At 34.0% G+C, this 15,671-nt stretch overlaps 1 protein-coding gene across 1 annotated transcript; it reads right to left on the reverse strand.

Moving 5' to 3' along the window:
* Positions 1 to 1,517: 1,517 nt before the first annotated feature.
* On the reverse strand, positions 1,518 to 6,045 carry LOC115950459 (aspartyl protease family protein 1-like). The gene is made up of 10 exons (XM_031067652.1): positions 5,711 to 6,045; positions 5,462 to 5,603; positions 4,388 to 4,623; positions 3,399 to 3,623; positions 3,138 to 3,273; positions 2,972 to 3,045; positions 2,788 to 2,887; positions 2,647 to 2,704; positions 1,831 to 1,902; positions 1,518 to 1,724 (listed from the first exon to the last, which is right to left on the reverse strand). The coding sequence occupies exons 1-10, from the start codon at positions 6,043 to 6,045 to the stop codon at positions 1,528 to 1,530; spliced, it is 1,575 nt and encodes a 524-aa protein (XP_030923512.1). The 3' UTR covers positions 1,518 to 1,527.
* Between the last annotated feature and the right edge of the window lie 9,626 nt (positions 6,046 to 15,671).

Here is a 15,671-nt window from a genome sequence, read left to right on the forward strand (position 1 = left end):
TCAAAAATCATTATAGTAATTTAAGTACGAAGTTTGTCATTTTAATTCGGTAACTTTGCCCAAAAATCTTTTTACTTCTTTAAGTTTAAAGTCAATCATTTTAGTCTTTTAAAGATTCATTTTAGTCCAAAAATTCTACCCAAAATATCCAACTTAAAGGATTAATTAATCATATAAAAAAAAAGTTACAGATTAAAGTTACATATTAAAATGACTATTTTCAAATTTAAAGTTACTTGACTGAATTGACAAACTTCAAACTCAAATAACTAAAATAGTTTTTGGGCAAAATTATATAGTAAATTACATTTTTACTTATAAAATACTAGTAAAAAAAAAAAAAACTTTAATACCTTCTCAAATTGACGAGGAAGAATTTGTCATTTCCATTAGCGAAAGTGAGCGGCAGCCGCAACTGGTTGTTACTGGCGGCAAGGTGAGCCATAGCAGCATAGTACTCTGCTTCTTTTCTCTGGAAGCCCATCAAAACCCAGAATTTGCTTAACCGGATCCGAGAACCAGTGGTGAATGTCGAACCCAAATGAACCCAACCCGTAACAGCTCCCAGAACTCATTCCCAACAGTAAAAAAAACAGTAGTATCTATGCACCGCACGTCAATTAATATGAACAAGTTGTACTGTTCATAGCCCAAGACATTGCTTAGCTTGATTTTTTTTTTTCTTTTTTTTGGCAGAGAAAAAAGCTGACTTGGTCTCCGAAAGTTTAGGCATGAAATGACCAAGTAATTTGGAAATATTAAGTCTGTTTGGTACACCTATTCAAATATATGTTTTCAATTTTTAAATAAATTACATGTATTTCTATTCACTTTTTTACCCATAACGTATTTTTATATATATTTTCAAATACATATTTTCAATTTTTAAGTGTATATACCAAATACTCTCTTAATTCATAAATAGGGAGAGGAATGTGTATTTTCAGTTTTTAAGTATATATACCAAACACTCTATTAATTCATAAATAGGGAGAGGAAGGTGACATGTTCTCACTCGAGGAAGACCAAGAAAATAGGGGATAGTATAGTCGTTGAGGGAAACAGAGAGCTATCGAGTGTTGGGTGTGACAGGTTGACGCTTGTAGATGAGAGTGAGGTCAAGACCGCGGGTGTTCGAATTCTTCAGTGGTGTAAGTGTGTTTCTTGGGCCAAACCTGTTTGGATTGGATCTGGAAATGTTTGCCACCAGTTTATTTGTTTATTTTTTTCAATTTTTTTCGAAGTACAAATATGTTTTAGTTCAACAAAAAGTAATTAGTAAAAAGCTAAATAGGTTGATTTCAAAAACACACTCAATTAACAAAACTGAACAATACTATATATTGACATATTCAAAAATTTATACAAAAAAATGATTGTAGATATTATAAACATTTAGTCCAAATGGACTCATATGGCAAGAAAATTAGCAAGCTATTGATGGTTCCAATTTTTTTTGGGTTAACTTTTAAATTCAATACAAATAATGATACTAGGGTCGAGAAAGTCTCGCCAAATAAAAAGATATCAAACAATTGCTAAGAATGAAACAAAAATCATCATGATTGTGCAAGTAAAAGCCTTCAACTTGGGTGAATGACTAGATGGAACTTTGGCTTGTGGATTGGGAGCAAGAGCAGGAGAGACTGATGGACTGCTAGGTGAAGCAGTAGGAGAGTGTGATGGGCTGATAGGTAAAGTGTTCGAATTTGAATCATTGTAACCTGCGGGCACCATGTCTCTTTATGGTCATAAAGAATTTAATAGGAGAAAGAAAAAATTGACTCGCATATTGAAATTCAATATAAAGAAAAAGTTGAATTAACTCACAGTTAGATGGCTTCCAACCTATGATCATCTTATCTCGATTGAAAACTATGCGATAACCAGTCATGAAGTTTTCTGGATAAAATAAATAAAACCATATTGTAAGTAGAAATTTCTAAATTTAAACATTTTAGGACACATAATAGCTAAATGATATAAGGGACCATCAAAGTCCGGGTGTTGGTTTTCCCAAAATAGAAGTTGACAATATTGGCTTGTTCTATGTGCAATGATTATATGAAAATCATGTTTGCGGTTTCTTCTGCACATGCGAAAGTCTTATTTAAAACATAGACTGGAGCCAACCATGACTAGCTTCTTGCTGTTTAAACCTCCCATCGATAACGTCTTACTGTATAAACTTTATAATTTTCAAGTTAGAGACAGCCAATAGGATTCTTGGCACAATGTTTTTTAGCCATATTTTGGAAATGTTGGTTTAACAAGGACGAGATCACTTAATTAGAAGGGTTAATATAGTAATGATTTAGAAATTTTAATAAAAATAGGACACAAGATGATTGAAATATATATGTAGTTCTGACCTATTCACTAAAAAGTTGCAATTTACCCACCCCAAGAAATCACATTCATCAATCTAGAAATTATGTAATATTGTTCTCCCAAAAAAGAAAATTCCAATACTTTATTGCTTTTCATCAACTTCATAATTCATAATCAATAAAGTTGCAAATAAAGTAAAGCATCCAAACTTTAACTGTTTTCTCAGCGTCTGATCTCCTTATAAAGGAATGAATGCACTTTTATCAAGACAAACTGGTTTATAATAAGGATAGTCATTGATAAATATATACTTACGTCCTATGATGTTTATATTTGTACTTTTGCGAAGAGCTAGACAATAGACATATCCACCCTGGAGATCACAACATCAATTTTCAGCATAACATAGGCAAGAATAAGATCTTAAATTCAGCACTAATAAGTACGACAACACACCTTTGTAAAGAACACTTCTGTTGGATTAGTGAGATAATATTGTTCTCCACCTTTCATTGTCAGATTCATTATAGGGATCATATATGAGGTTTGATTTGCACTACAATTAAAGTGGAGCTAATTAGTGGTTCAGAGTTGAAAAGAGAAAACCAATACAAAATAAGAATAGGTTTTCCCCAAATACCTCAAGTCATAACAATATTCAAAAGGAATTGTGGAATTGGATGAATGTCGCTTTTCTGTGACGTGGGAATTGAACTGCAAAGTAACATAAATCACATTCATTCATTTGCCATAAGATGAAGTTCCAATGATATATAAAACTAAAAGCTATCGTTGAAATTACTTACAGTTTTAGAAATAAATGTATAAATTGGGTCCCTTAGTTGTGTAAACGATGTACCAGAATCAAAAATTGCACTGAACTCCATTTTAGAAACATTCACTCCAACATTTGTTTGAGTGATGCTAATGTTGTAGGATGGACTGGTAACGAGTTTACAAGGGAAAAATTAGTGCGAGCAGCATGAGGTTCAAGTCAAAGATGGTCTTCTTGTTAAACTAAATAATTTTGCCATTGACATTTACAATGTTAAGAAGTGACAACTTACGATGAGGGCTCAACGGTGAATGATGTTTCTTTTTGGTCTGAGGTGCCATTATCTCCAAAATTTATTCTCCCAATCCCATCAGATCCAAAACACATGGAAAAAGAATTTGGACCTTGCGCCTTTCTTGCTATGGTGCTTGGAACAGATATATTATCAAGACCAAGCCCGAGTAGACCATTTGGTGCAAATCCCTGTAGCAAAATACCAGTCTCATTTTTACCACACCTGAAACAAAATGAAAGGTATAGATCTCAATGTTAAGACACAGATGAATGAATTTTTTTTTTTTTTTTTTTTGCTGGATACAAATTAATGAAAATTTGCTGAAATTATTTGACCATGGGGTATTAATAAGAAGCAACTTCAATGAATCAAATCCCTCCACCTTCAATTATCAAATTATCAATGAAAAAGTAATGCTAGCCCACAAATTATGGTAATTTTTTAAAAAGATTTGTATGACCATACTTAAGACATTATTATTATTATTTTTTTTTTCTAGTAATAAAACTAGTCCCCTATAAGTGTTTGATATCATGATAATCCCAAGCATAATCTACTATTAGGAACTCATAGGTAAAACTCACCCATAAAAACTAGCATGCAATGGGAGGATACTCAAGAACTTATAAACACATGATTAAACTTATATTTAAACCACGTGAGACATTAGGATTATAACACCTACCTTCCTTCGGGTGTTTCAATATGCTTGAGGCAATAAAACACACCATCACAAATGATTGCACCTATTTGAAGAGGAAAAGATCCATACTGAACTCCAAATTTATCATCCAAACGATCGATATTTTCCAAAGTATCAACCATGCCTATTTACATAATTTTTTCATTTTAACTAACAATTATTTAATATTTTTTTTATTATTATAATGATATTGCTTATGATATACAGTTAGTATGATGTTCACTTGAAACAATATTTCTTCCAAAGATTTTGGTAGCTAGGAAAGCAACGAAAAATAACCTACCCAAGGGTGATTGGAATGTCAACAGCTTTTAATTGATCATCATCTGTAATTAAGTGCAACACATCCTCTACCAAGATCCCAGAAGTTGACGTGTTGTTTGAAAGATACTCAACACTATATGCACAATCACTATTAGTTGAAGGACACTGATTTGGATCGCATAAGTTACTGCTGTTGCAGGAAACCTTTTTGCTTGTTGATGATGCATTAGGACTGTAGATGTTCAACTTTACGTCCTGCTTGACAAAAAGATTAATTGTTGCTGCATTTTGTTATTAAAATGAATAAATGAAAATTTGATTTTGGTAAAAATTTGGTTGACTGAATTCGAAAAGGTGTGAGTTTCACGGGTTAGAAAAGTTCTAGTGGGACGTTATTATTTCAGTAAAAAACTTACGCCTATAATAATAAGGAAATAAACTTAGGTTGTTATATGTTGGAGAGAAGTTGATCTCCATGCCTCAATTAATTAGAACCTCTTCTGACTCAATCATCGGCTTTTCTAATTATAAAACGACAATGTCTTAAAATTTTACCAACAATATTAACCAGATTTAATAAAGCCAATACCTTAGAACTTAGAAGCCTAATCACAATATTGAAAATCTCAACAAACCGTTCCATTTAAAGCCAATACCTTAGACTTTTTTTTTTTCTTTTTTAAATTTAATTTTTTAATTTTAATTTTAATTTTTAAATTTCATAGTACAATAGGGAAGTGAAGATTTTTAAACTTAATTTGATTCTCCTATTTAAAGAGAACAAGTTATGCCACTAAACTTCTATTTCTTGACATCTTAGACATTTATATGAAGAAATATTGGATTTTTCTATTTGTCCTGTATGTATGTTATTTATTTTTAACTTTACATTTGTTTTATATGTTTTAACTTCATTGCTTGTCATTCTTTCTAATGCAAATATAAATACATATATAATTTGTTTAAGGAAAAAAATATCATAATAACACAATAATAATTCCAGATATATAGGAGCACTTGAAGTAAAAATATAATTCTAAGTTTAGAAATCCATGAGTCCAAGCAAATGAGTTATATATAATAAATAACATACCTGTCCAGATGTTGTCTTTAAGCTGGGCACGCAAGTTGTGTTGTTACAATCGCATGGTAGCCAGAACAAATCACTGCCTGTGTCTAATGCTACCAAATATGATATACTTGGTGTCCCCACAGAAACATTAGCGTAATACAAACTGAAATATCAACAGTACCATTTAGAAGAAAAAAAAAAGTTAGTATATATAAAAGGAACAGGAAGAACTCCAATTAAGGAAAAAGGAGTGACTTTTAAGGATCATACCTTCCCAAATTGTTGATGAGGAGGGTGTCGTTTCCATTGGCGAAAGTGAGCGGCGCCGGTGACTGGTTGTTACTGGCGGCGAGGTGACGGCCCCGGATTATGCTGTCTCGGTGAGCCATAGCAACATAGTACTCCACGCTCCCTTTCTTTGGAAGCCCCTCAAAGCCCAGAATTTGCTTAACCGGATCGGAGAACCGGTGGTGAATGTCGAATTCAAATGACCCCAACCCGTGACAGATCCCGGAATTCAATCCCAGGAGTAACAATAACAGTAGTATGTATGATCCGGAAGTCAATGAATATGAAGAAGCTGTACTGGTCCAAGCCAAAGCCATTGCTTAGCTTGAAGTCTTTTCAGAGAGAAAACCAGACTTGGTCTATTAATAAAGCTAAAGCATGAATGATCTAGCACTGTGAAGAGTTTTTTAGTTTATGTAGGGAAAGAAGGTTGACACGTTCTCATCAGAACAAAACCAAGAAGATGGCATAGAAATAGTCTTTGAGGGAGAGAGAAAAGAGAGCTATCGAGAGCTGGGGGCCGGTGTTTGGTTTGGTCTACGCTTACGTTGGTGAAAGTCAAGTCGTGCGAAAGTGGGGTCGAAACCGCGGGCGTTTTATTGAATATTCAGTTATTCATTTCTTCGCCAAATAAAATACTCAGTTATTCACGTTCTCACAATTTTTTCTTCCCCCCAAGAAAAATATTCAAGTTGTTAAAGAGCAATCAATGACTCTAAAAATAAAAATAAAAATGTAATGAGCAAGAAATATTATCTGGGGACTGTTTATTATTACAACTAACAGCTTTTATTTTATGGGATAATGCCTATTTTCTTGATTGTGGAATATGTTCTCTAGAGTATTTTTTTTTTTTTTTTTTTTTTATATAATTATTATCTGAATGTCCTGTAATTTTTCTGGAAAAGTTGGCATCAAGTTTTCATTTATCAATTATCATGGCCTCAATCAAAACACAAATTAAAATATAGTTTTTCAAATGTCTTGCCAATGTTCTCACTTGTGTGATGTGATATATTCAACTTATCATTCTTATTTTCCACTATCACATATAAAATGTCAATGTTAGATTCTTGATCCTTAATCTAAACGTTTTGTTACAAGTTGTTACAGAGTTATATAACTTATATTGACAAATTCCATGATATAAGTGTCAACGAGGGTTGTCACGGTTGTGTTTAATTTGTTACAAGTTGTTAATTAGTGTTATATAACTTATATTGATAAATTCCAAGTGCCTACATAAGTGTCAACGAGGGTTGTTGTCCATGTAATTTAGGTAAAAGCACGTGCAACGAGCTGCTTGAAGATGTATTGAAGATCTAGAAACTTGCTCAAGCAATTATTAAAGTCAGTCAGAACTTAATTCGCAAGCTAGATTATGGGAACCAACAATCCGAGCTTACTCGAAGACTAATTGAATCTCAACTTTCACCTAGGAAAAATCTCTAACTTGCATAATTATTATGATAAATTAAGTTAGAAAGAGGGGTGAAAATGTCTCTACAAATTGCTTATTTTTATTTTTTAAGAGATAATTACGATATTTTGCTAGAGCTTAAACTTATTTATGTATTAATTGCACTTTCACGTATGTAAGTGTAAAGACCAGCTCATATCCCTTCTTGCGTTGAAATGTAGGTTTCTTGGAACGCTAGAGTACGTCACAAAATGACGTGTGGAATAAAAACAGAGAATGTTGAATACAATTTTCACAAAATGATGTTATCAATAAGAGTTAGTGGAATTTGGACGTACAAAGATCATTCTCTTGAAATGATCTATACCCTTTTTTTGGATTTTCTAGTGCGCTAAAAATGAAGATCAAGTGTTTTACCCTTACAAATCTAAATCACTTGTAGTAAGTTCCTCAAAAGAGTAGATACTTTGCCAAAAAATACTATGGCACGAAATAAATGATAGTACGGGTATGAAAAATAAAATCAGGATATATAATCATAATTCAGTGGAATGTTATGTCATGATTTTTTATTGAATAAGTATTTTAATCAACTGTTGAATTACATCGATGCAATCCATTCCAGGTGGAATTCTCAAAATATTAAAATAATATAAAAATTTATGTAGGTAAAGAGTTATAATAGCTTTGACTTGAATAGAATAACAATTTTTTTTTTTTTTGGTTGACTAATCAACCATAATAATATATTATTTTCTTATACCTTCTATATTTGCTAAAGATTAAGATGATTGAAGATTAGTAACTACCTAATCGTAAAATATTTAAATTTCAAGTTTTTTCAACTTTAAAAATTATATATAAAACTTAAGTTTGTAAATAAGATAGTAAATATATAATACTTGATTAGCACGAAATTTGGAGTGGTCGAATTTTTAAAATGTTAATCCTATAAATTGAAAGTTATGGATTAGAATAATATTGGAATGGGTTGCATCAATTGTAATTTTATTCCTTTCTAGAGTGGCATAAGTATAACATCACATAGAATTATGTGGAGTATAATTGAAATATATACACATATTATTAAACCAAAGAATTGAACTGGCCGGAACCTACGCTAGAATAGTTGAAAATTTAGATAGATAATGCTAAAGTACGTAGTTGACTTCTCTATTTGCTTATTGGTTTCTCGTATGCATGCATGTATAGGTTAGGTAGGAGAGAGGTCGTCTTATTTAATTGTCCACACAAACCAAATCAAATTCAAATGAATGTAGACAGTCATTACAATGTGTTGACACCCTATTTTGCAACCCGTATTTAACCTCACATGGAAGGTAAAAAGGTAATTTCACATTGAAAATATGCATCTTGATTCTGGTCATTAGATCCTTAGTCTCATTTTACCAAAATGATCTTGATGTTGTAACGATCAAATCGACTGGTCATGAGCCCTAATCGGACCATTAGAATGAAAGTTATCATCAAATCAAGTTTTAATGGCTAAGATGCACTATCACAAATTGAGTCCGACTATATGTGATTATGAACAATTGATTTCAATTGGTTATAAGTATAATTAGTTTGAGATCGATGATGTGTCATAATTTGATTGGTTAGGATTACATTTTATGGTAGGGTTGCACACACCTAATTAACTAGATAGTTAAACATTAATTATTCAATGAATAATTTGTGCAATTATCTTTTAATTAGAGTAAATTTGGAACCAATTAAGTCTGAAATGGGAGTGATTGGAGCCATTTAATGTTAATTGAGAGTTAATTTGGGACCTATTAATGTTAATTGTGCTGAAACCATTTTCTAACAAATGACTTCTGCTCACCATTTCATCGATATCTCTCAGCATATTTTGAATCTGTGAATGAGGTTAATTTTCCCAGAAACTAGACATCCGGGGCTTCAATTTGAGTACAAGAATGAGACAATTCCGATCAGAATTGAGGCAGATATGATTTTTCAAAATTGGTTTTACAGGCTGTTATAACAGTTACGGGAAAACCAAATTTTGCTTGCTTTTCACTCTCATCAATCTCCACATTTAATGCACCAGATTTCCCCAAAGGCTAAAATGAGGTCTAGGTTCATGATTCTTTGTCAACCCTCATTAAATTGCCTTCTATTCATATTTTCTCCACCACTACTATATAAACCCCCCCCTCCTTCATTTCAAAGGACACAAAAAAAATCCCCCTCTCTTCTCTTCTCTTGAGTTCTAGTGAAGTTGAGTAGTCTTATCATATCTTGGTCTTCCTAAGACTCAAGGTATTAAGTGAGACTCACTCTCCCTCTCCTAGCTCTTCTTTTCCTCCACCCTTAGGACCTCCATCAAGAGTCCCCTCCTCCATTATATGGATCTTACATGAAGGTATAATCCCCTTCCCTAACTGTTTGTTTATATTGTCATGATAAGAATTTAAGATTAAAGCATGATAATTCCCTTGAATATGTTTGAATGTTCTTAATTGTTCTTATGTGTTCTTTACATTTTCTTAGTTGTTCATCACATGTTCATGCATATCACTAGATTTAATCTTAAATCCAAATAAAAAATATGAAAAACATGTTTGTTTAGTAATTCTTTCAAATCCTTGAATCTAGGTTATCACTATCTACACACATTCACTAGAGTTTATTTTTCAATCCAAATGTCATGCTTAATAAATTGAATTAGGGTTTATCACCTGCACACACATTAAATTTAACATGCAAATTGATTGACATATTGGATGATATGATATGAATGTTGGCCACCATAGTCTAGAAGACCGGTTTTACCGGGCAAGGTGGGTGTCTAACACCTTCCCACCTTGTAACATAGTCTCCGAACTTAGATCAAGGGTTAGTAGATCAAATGCTTATCCATGTAATTTTCAATTTCTAGATTGTAACTAGGAAACAAAGTCATGTACTTTATTTTAGATTGTATTTAGGACCAAAGCCATGTAATTTTCCTATGATCAATGTAAATTCAATTTCATATTAATAAAATGAAGAATTTTTCAATTATGATTTTCTTATTTTTCCAATAACTAAATAAGTGGCGACTCCATTGTAAAACCCTTAATCTAAAGGGAGAAATATAACTAGTTGAATCTCCATTTTGAGAGGCAATAACACGACTCCACCCATTCACGTGGGTTTGGCCTAACATTCCTATAAAAACGGGCCGGGGGCGCGGTCTCTCACACAATGCCAAAATTTAGTGTACAATGTTTTTACATAGAAAGTCAGTATTATGTTCATCATTTATGATCTTTTAAATTAAACTATGAAATTGATATTTATCAATGGTCCATCAATGAATTTTTTTTCCCCTAAATTTTTTTACTTTGAATGTTAGAAAACTTTGTTAATAAAATAGGGGTATACAATTGTATAATGACACTCTTGGCAGCACATCTTAAATTGCATGTGTGCCAGATAAACAACATATATATATATATATATATAATTAAACTTAATCCGAAGATAAAAAAAGCATAATCTTCAACCCTAGTTGTTTACTGGGTTCCTTTGACTGCAAGTTGTGCCAAAAGTCTAACCTTGAAGACTTCCTGATAGCTATTAAGAATAGTTAGAGCCGCGCAGCTTGGATCTGAGACTGATGCAACTGGAATCCTTCATGATACAACTTATTAATTTCTTGCCGTCTAAATGAACCATGACACCATTATTGCCCATTCCATTATTTCGCTGCAAGTCAAAGACTCCATTTCTCCTACTGTTAGAGACTGAAAAAAAATCTTCTTTCATTTGTGTTAGATACATTATGGCCAAATGGCCCAAACTATTAGGAATTTTAAGGTTCCAGATTCTTTTCCACACTGCCTGATTCTATCTATATATAATTGGAATTTCCTTCTCCAGCTGCACAGTTATCTCCTCTAGCACATAATTTGTAAGTAGACATCACTTTGAATCATGCGGATCTGGTCTGTGTCCATAAAACCCGGTCCTTGGAGCTGAGCTAGTCCAGTGGAATTTTTTTTTTCTCAGTGAGGTCATGCTCATAAAATCAAGGATTTGGATTGGGTGTAGTGGCGCCTCTAGAAATTCTTTTCAGGGTGGTCATTTAAAAAAAATTTAATAATAATAAAACTTGAATATATTAACATAACAAAATAAAAACATACGCAAATACATTAAGTTTTAAAATTTCATTTCACAAGTTTTCATTTTTTGAAATCATTGTGTGATATGATAGTTTCACTATCAATGTTATTAGCTATATTTTTTTTCAATGTACACAATTAAGCAATTATTAAGTTACTGACCTCTCATTCAATTACTAACATATTGCCTAAACAAGTACTAACATAAACAAATGCATTATCTTTTTGAAAAAATATATCATATAAATCCAACAAATTCAGCTAAAGACTAAAGCAAGTACTAACAGACTAGCTATTTAAAAATTGTGCATTTTTTATATATTAAAAAAATAGCGATTTTAAAATATGTCATTTAAAAAAACAATTTAAAAAATCACAATTAAAAATTTGATTTGAAATTTTAGGCTAATTTGTTTGTTTGGGTAATTTTTGAGAAGTGCTATGTTCACAATATTTTTGCAACATTTTCACAATAAAGCTTAGGTGGTAAATTTTTACTGGTTCTAATTTGAACTTACCATTAAAATTATTTTTTTGCTTACCAGTAACAACTTGCTATTTAGAATGTGTTACGAAAATATTGTGAACATTGCATTTCTTGCAATTTTTTGTTCAACATTCAATGGACCAAAATTTTGGTGAGGTTGAATTTTATTTTTAATGGGCTCAATTGTTATGAAGGGTGTTCAAGTTTTTTTTTTTATTTTTTTTTATTTTAGGGTGGTCAAAAGACCCATATTAATTTAAAACTCAAAATTTTTTAAGGTATATTAAATTAAAAAAAAAAAAAAAAAATTCAGGGTGGTCCTGTGACCACCCTCATTTGTACTTGGTGTCGCCCCTGATTGAGTGTAATATCCTATGGATTGCACCCGGTGCAATTTCCCTCATCCCCCTCACAATTTTTAATTTTTTTTAAAAATTTACTGCATGTGTCTAGCGCTACCAAAAATATAAACTTGGCGTCCCCACAGAAACGTTAGCATAATACAAACTGAAATATCAAAACCATTTAAAAAAAAGTTAGTAGAAAAGGAACAGGAAGAACTCCTAGAACAAAGCTGGTTGGTTACCAAGAAAATAAAATAGTACTAATTGGTATCTATCCAATGAGAGCATATTTCCCGCTTTATTAATACTAAATAAGAAGCATGGGACCCTTGGGATGTGAGAAGTCAAAGAACTATCCTGGGTTGGTGGAAGTTACTACAAGCCATGCAACGTTGGGCAATTTGCAATCTCCACTACGTGAGTGCACTAATAGGGGATGTCCACCACCTCAACAAAATTCCCTTAAAACTTTTAAGAAGTTAGCCCGCAACATCAACCAAAGCAGTGAGGTGGTATCCTTGCAAAGTTTGGCTGCCAAACGTCCTGTGGTGGATTTAGAAGATCAACATGAGTTCAAAAAATCCCGCAAGTTGGAAGACAACAGTTTTGATAAGGAAAATGTTCAGGTGGCAACTGGTTACCAGTCCCACCTAGCCCAATGAGTTGCCTTAGTTGGAATTGTCGTGGGCTTGGGAACCCACAGATAGAAGATGAACTCGTTGCTTTGGAGAGCAACAAAGATCCCAAAATGGTCTTCTTGATGGAAACAAAAGTTGAGAAGGCTACCATTGAAAGAATTGGAAGAAAGATGCAGCTTACGAATATTTTTGTAGTTCCATGGATTAATATTGGTGGAGGTTTAGCTTTACTGTGGAAAACTGATTTTGATGTGGATGTTTAGTCTTATTCTGAGCATCATATTGATGCTATTGTGGACCATGGAGTTGATGACGCTTGGCGGTTTACGGGTTTCTATGGAGATCCTGACACTATTGACAGTTTTTAGACCCCTTAAACAATTGATTAAACCTAGGTAATTAGCCAAGTTGTTACTTAGTCCAATTAAACAAGTCTAGGTTATCACAATAATAAAGATCAAATCATGCAAAGCAGAGGAAAATAAATAACACAAGATATGATCACCCAGGAAACCAAACCGGTAAAAACCTGGGGAGGATTTGACCTAGCTATTCTCAAGGTAAACTTGAATCCACTATCTTGAAAGAATCGAAGTTCATACAAAAGGACTTACAAGCACCTCCGCTTGACTTCCTAATGCTACCAACCAGTAGAACTTACTGACACGACCACGTGCAAGCTCCGAATCCACGGACTCCTTCTTTTTTGGATTCCCACCAGCTATAAGCACCCCCGCTTGTGTATTCTTTAAGCTTTAATGGCAGCAACTGAATTGATCACCAAGGTATAAAAAATATCTCCTCCTTGAAAACCCTAAGTTTGTATAAAGGAAAGCTCCTCTAGATCTCACAAGAGATTTACACAAACCGCAATATGAGCAACACTAAAACGTGGCTAGGGTTTGCATTTTATACTTAGGACAAATAAGAAACCCTAAAAACGTTTTAAAACAACTAGGGCTGAGTTGGACGAATCTGCAGAAAAGCATTCTGCCCGAGCTTCGATCGGTCGAGCCTAAGCTTCGATCGATCGAGCCAGGCCGAAAGCCACAGTGCATCCTGCTTTAAACTCGATTTCAACTTTACATTGACATACAACTTTGAGCTAACTTTAAACACTTCTAAACACATTGTTTTGATCATGGTTTGCCAACAATACAAATTAGAGTTCTAAATACATAAAATCCTAAACTTTAGAACCTAACAAACTCCCCCTTTGGCAATCCGTGACAAAACACAACTTAGAAGCTCAAAGTTTACAAAATGAAAAGCCCTTTACAAAATAATGCTCATAAACCAAATTCAATCCTAACTACTATCCATCAGTTGCAAGTGTAGACAGCAGTTCAATTGAATCAACTTGTATATTTCCTGAAACACTAAATAAAATGCATAACCGCATGTGTGGAAATAATACAAGTAAACAAAATAACTTCTTGATTTCAAACAACACACAAATAAAGACATATATCAATGAATAACTCATAAATATAAATCAATAAGCAGTTTGAAACAAGAAACAAATAAAGTACCAACAAAAACATAAAACTCGCCCTAACATGAATATCCCATCAAAAACAAGGTAAGAGCTAAAAAAGTTAAGTACACAGTAAAGCACCTAGATACAATCTAAAACTCCACAAGCTCCAACCAAAAACAAATAATCTCCCCCTGAAAACAAAAAACCTACAAGTACTCCCCCTTTTTGTGACGGAATGCCAAAGGGCAAACAAGATATCCATCATCAAAAGGGAGGTGGTCTAAACTGCGCCAACTCCGCATGCAAGGCACGGATCTCATCAAGTACGTCCACCAAAATCTGTCCTTGAGCCGCCTGAACGGTCAAGACATGATCCAACGTGCGACGAATGTCTGAATCATCCGAAGCAGTCGGTGGAGGAACAGCAGCATCAGCAGCAGCACCTGAATTCTCAGCAGCAGCTGTACCTGTAAAAGAGGGAGGAGGGGGAACACTACTAGATGACGCACCTCTAGGACGAGGAGAAGCAACTCTCAATTGAGCAGCCCTCTGACGAAGAAAGGTGGCATCTATGGGAGCTATCACATGAACAGGCTCACCCGACGGAAAACCATCTAGACCTAAGTAGAGTAGAATCCTATGAATGAAAATAGGATGAATCAGCACATGCCCTACGGTAGAACTCCTATGAACCTCGTTCCAAGAACGAAGGAACAAGTGAGGAAAACTGATGAACGCTCCAGAAGCAAAGGCGAACAAAAACACACATCGCTCTAAAGGGATGGTGTGGAAGTGAGAAATAGGCCACAAGGAATGACACGCAATCCTAAAGAAGAGATAGGCCGTCTCGGTAAGCTCAGCGGACGTGATCCGAGAATCAGTACCCCACTGGATAGATGACCCACTGATGTAAGACATGACAACGTCTAAAGAGGGCAACTCATTATAGGGATAGTCAGCATCCCGAACAACCGGCACCCTAAGAGCCTCAGTCACTACCTAAGGGGTAATGGTGAACTCTACACCTCGTATCCAACTCCTAACAAGGGTGTTGGAATCATAGACGTGACAAGAGAGGTTCGAGTAGAACTCTCTAATCAGGGCGGTCGGGGGAGGATGATCTATCTCTAAGAGAGGCAACCAACCTCGAGACTCAAAATTAGCCCTAATGGCCGGATCAAGCTGATCTAAAACAACTGCTCGCTCAGACCAGATCTTACGCTTACAGTTCAAAGAGTCATAAGCTTCTCTACACTTATCATTCTTAAACAGCTTAACCCTAGGTGGAGACTTAGAGGAAGTGGAAATGGTCCTATGAGCTCTAGTTTTCCTAGGCATGGTGCTAAGATAAGGATCAAAACACAGAGCGAAAGAACAAAAACCATAAACCAAAACCAAGGGCAGACTGCAAGTTAGCACAAAAACAAAATATAGA

Source organism: Quercus lobata, chromosome 6 (genome assembly GCF_001633185.2).
Source record: "Quercus lobata isolate SW786 chromosome 6, ValleyOak3.0 Primary Assembly, whole genome shotgun sequence".
Classification (NCBI taxonomy): Eukaryota; Viridiplantae; Streptophyta; class Magnoliopsida; order Fagales; family Fagaceae; genus Quercus; species Quercus lobata.

Bases quoted from the DNA above. Each gene is read 5' to 3' on its own strand.
- LOC115950459 (XM_031067652.1), bottom strand. From the start codon at position 6,045: ATGGCTTTGGCTTGGACCAGTACAGCTTCTTCATATTCATTGACTTCC. The intron at 5,604-5,710 runs GTATGATCCTTA...TTGATATTTCAG, and splicing joins CTCATCAACAATTTGGGAAG to TTTGTATTACGCTAATGTTT. The intron at 3,046-3,137 runs GTAAGTAATTTC...GTTACTTTGCAG, and splicing joins ATACATTTATTTCTAAAACT to TTCAATTCCCACGTCACAGA.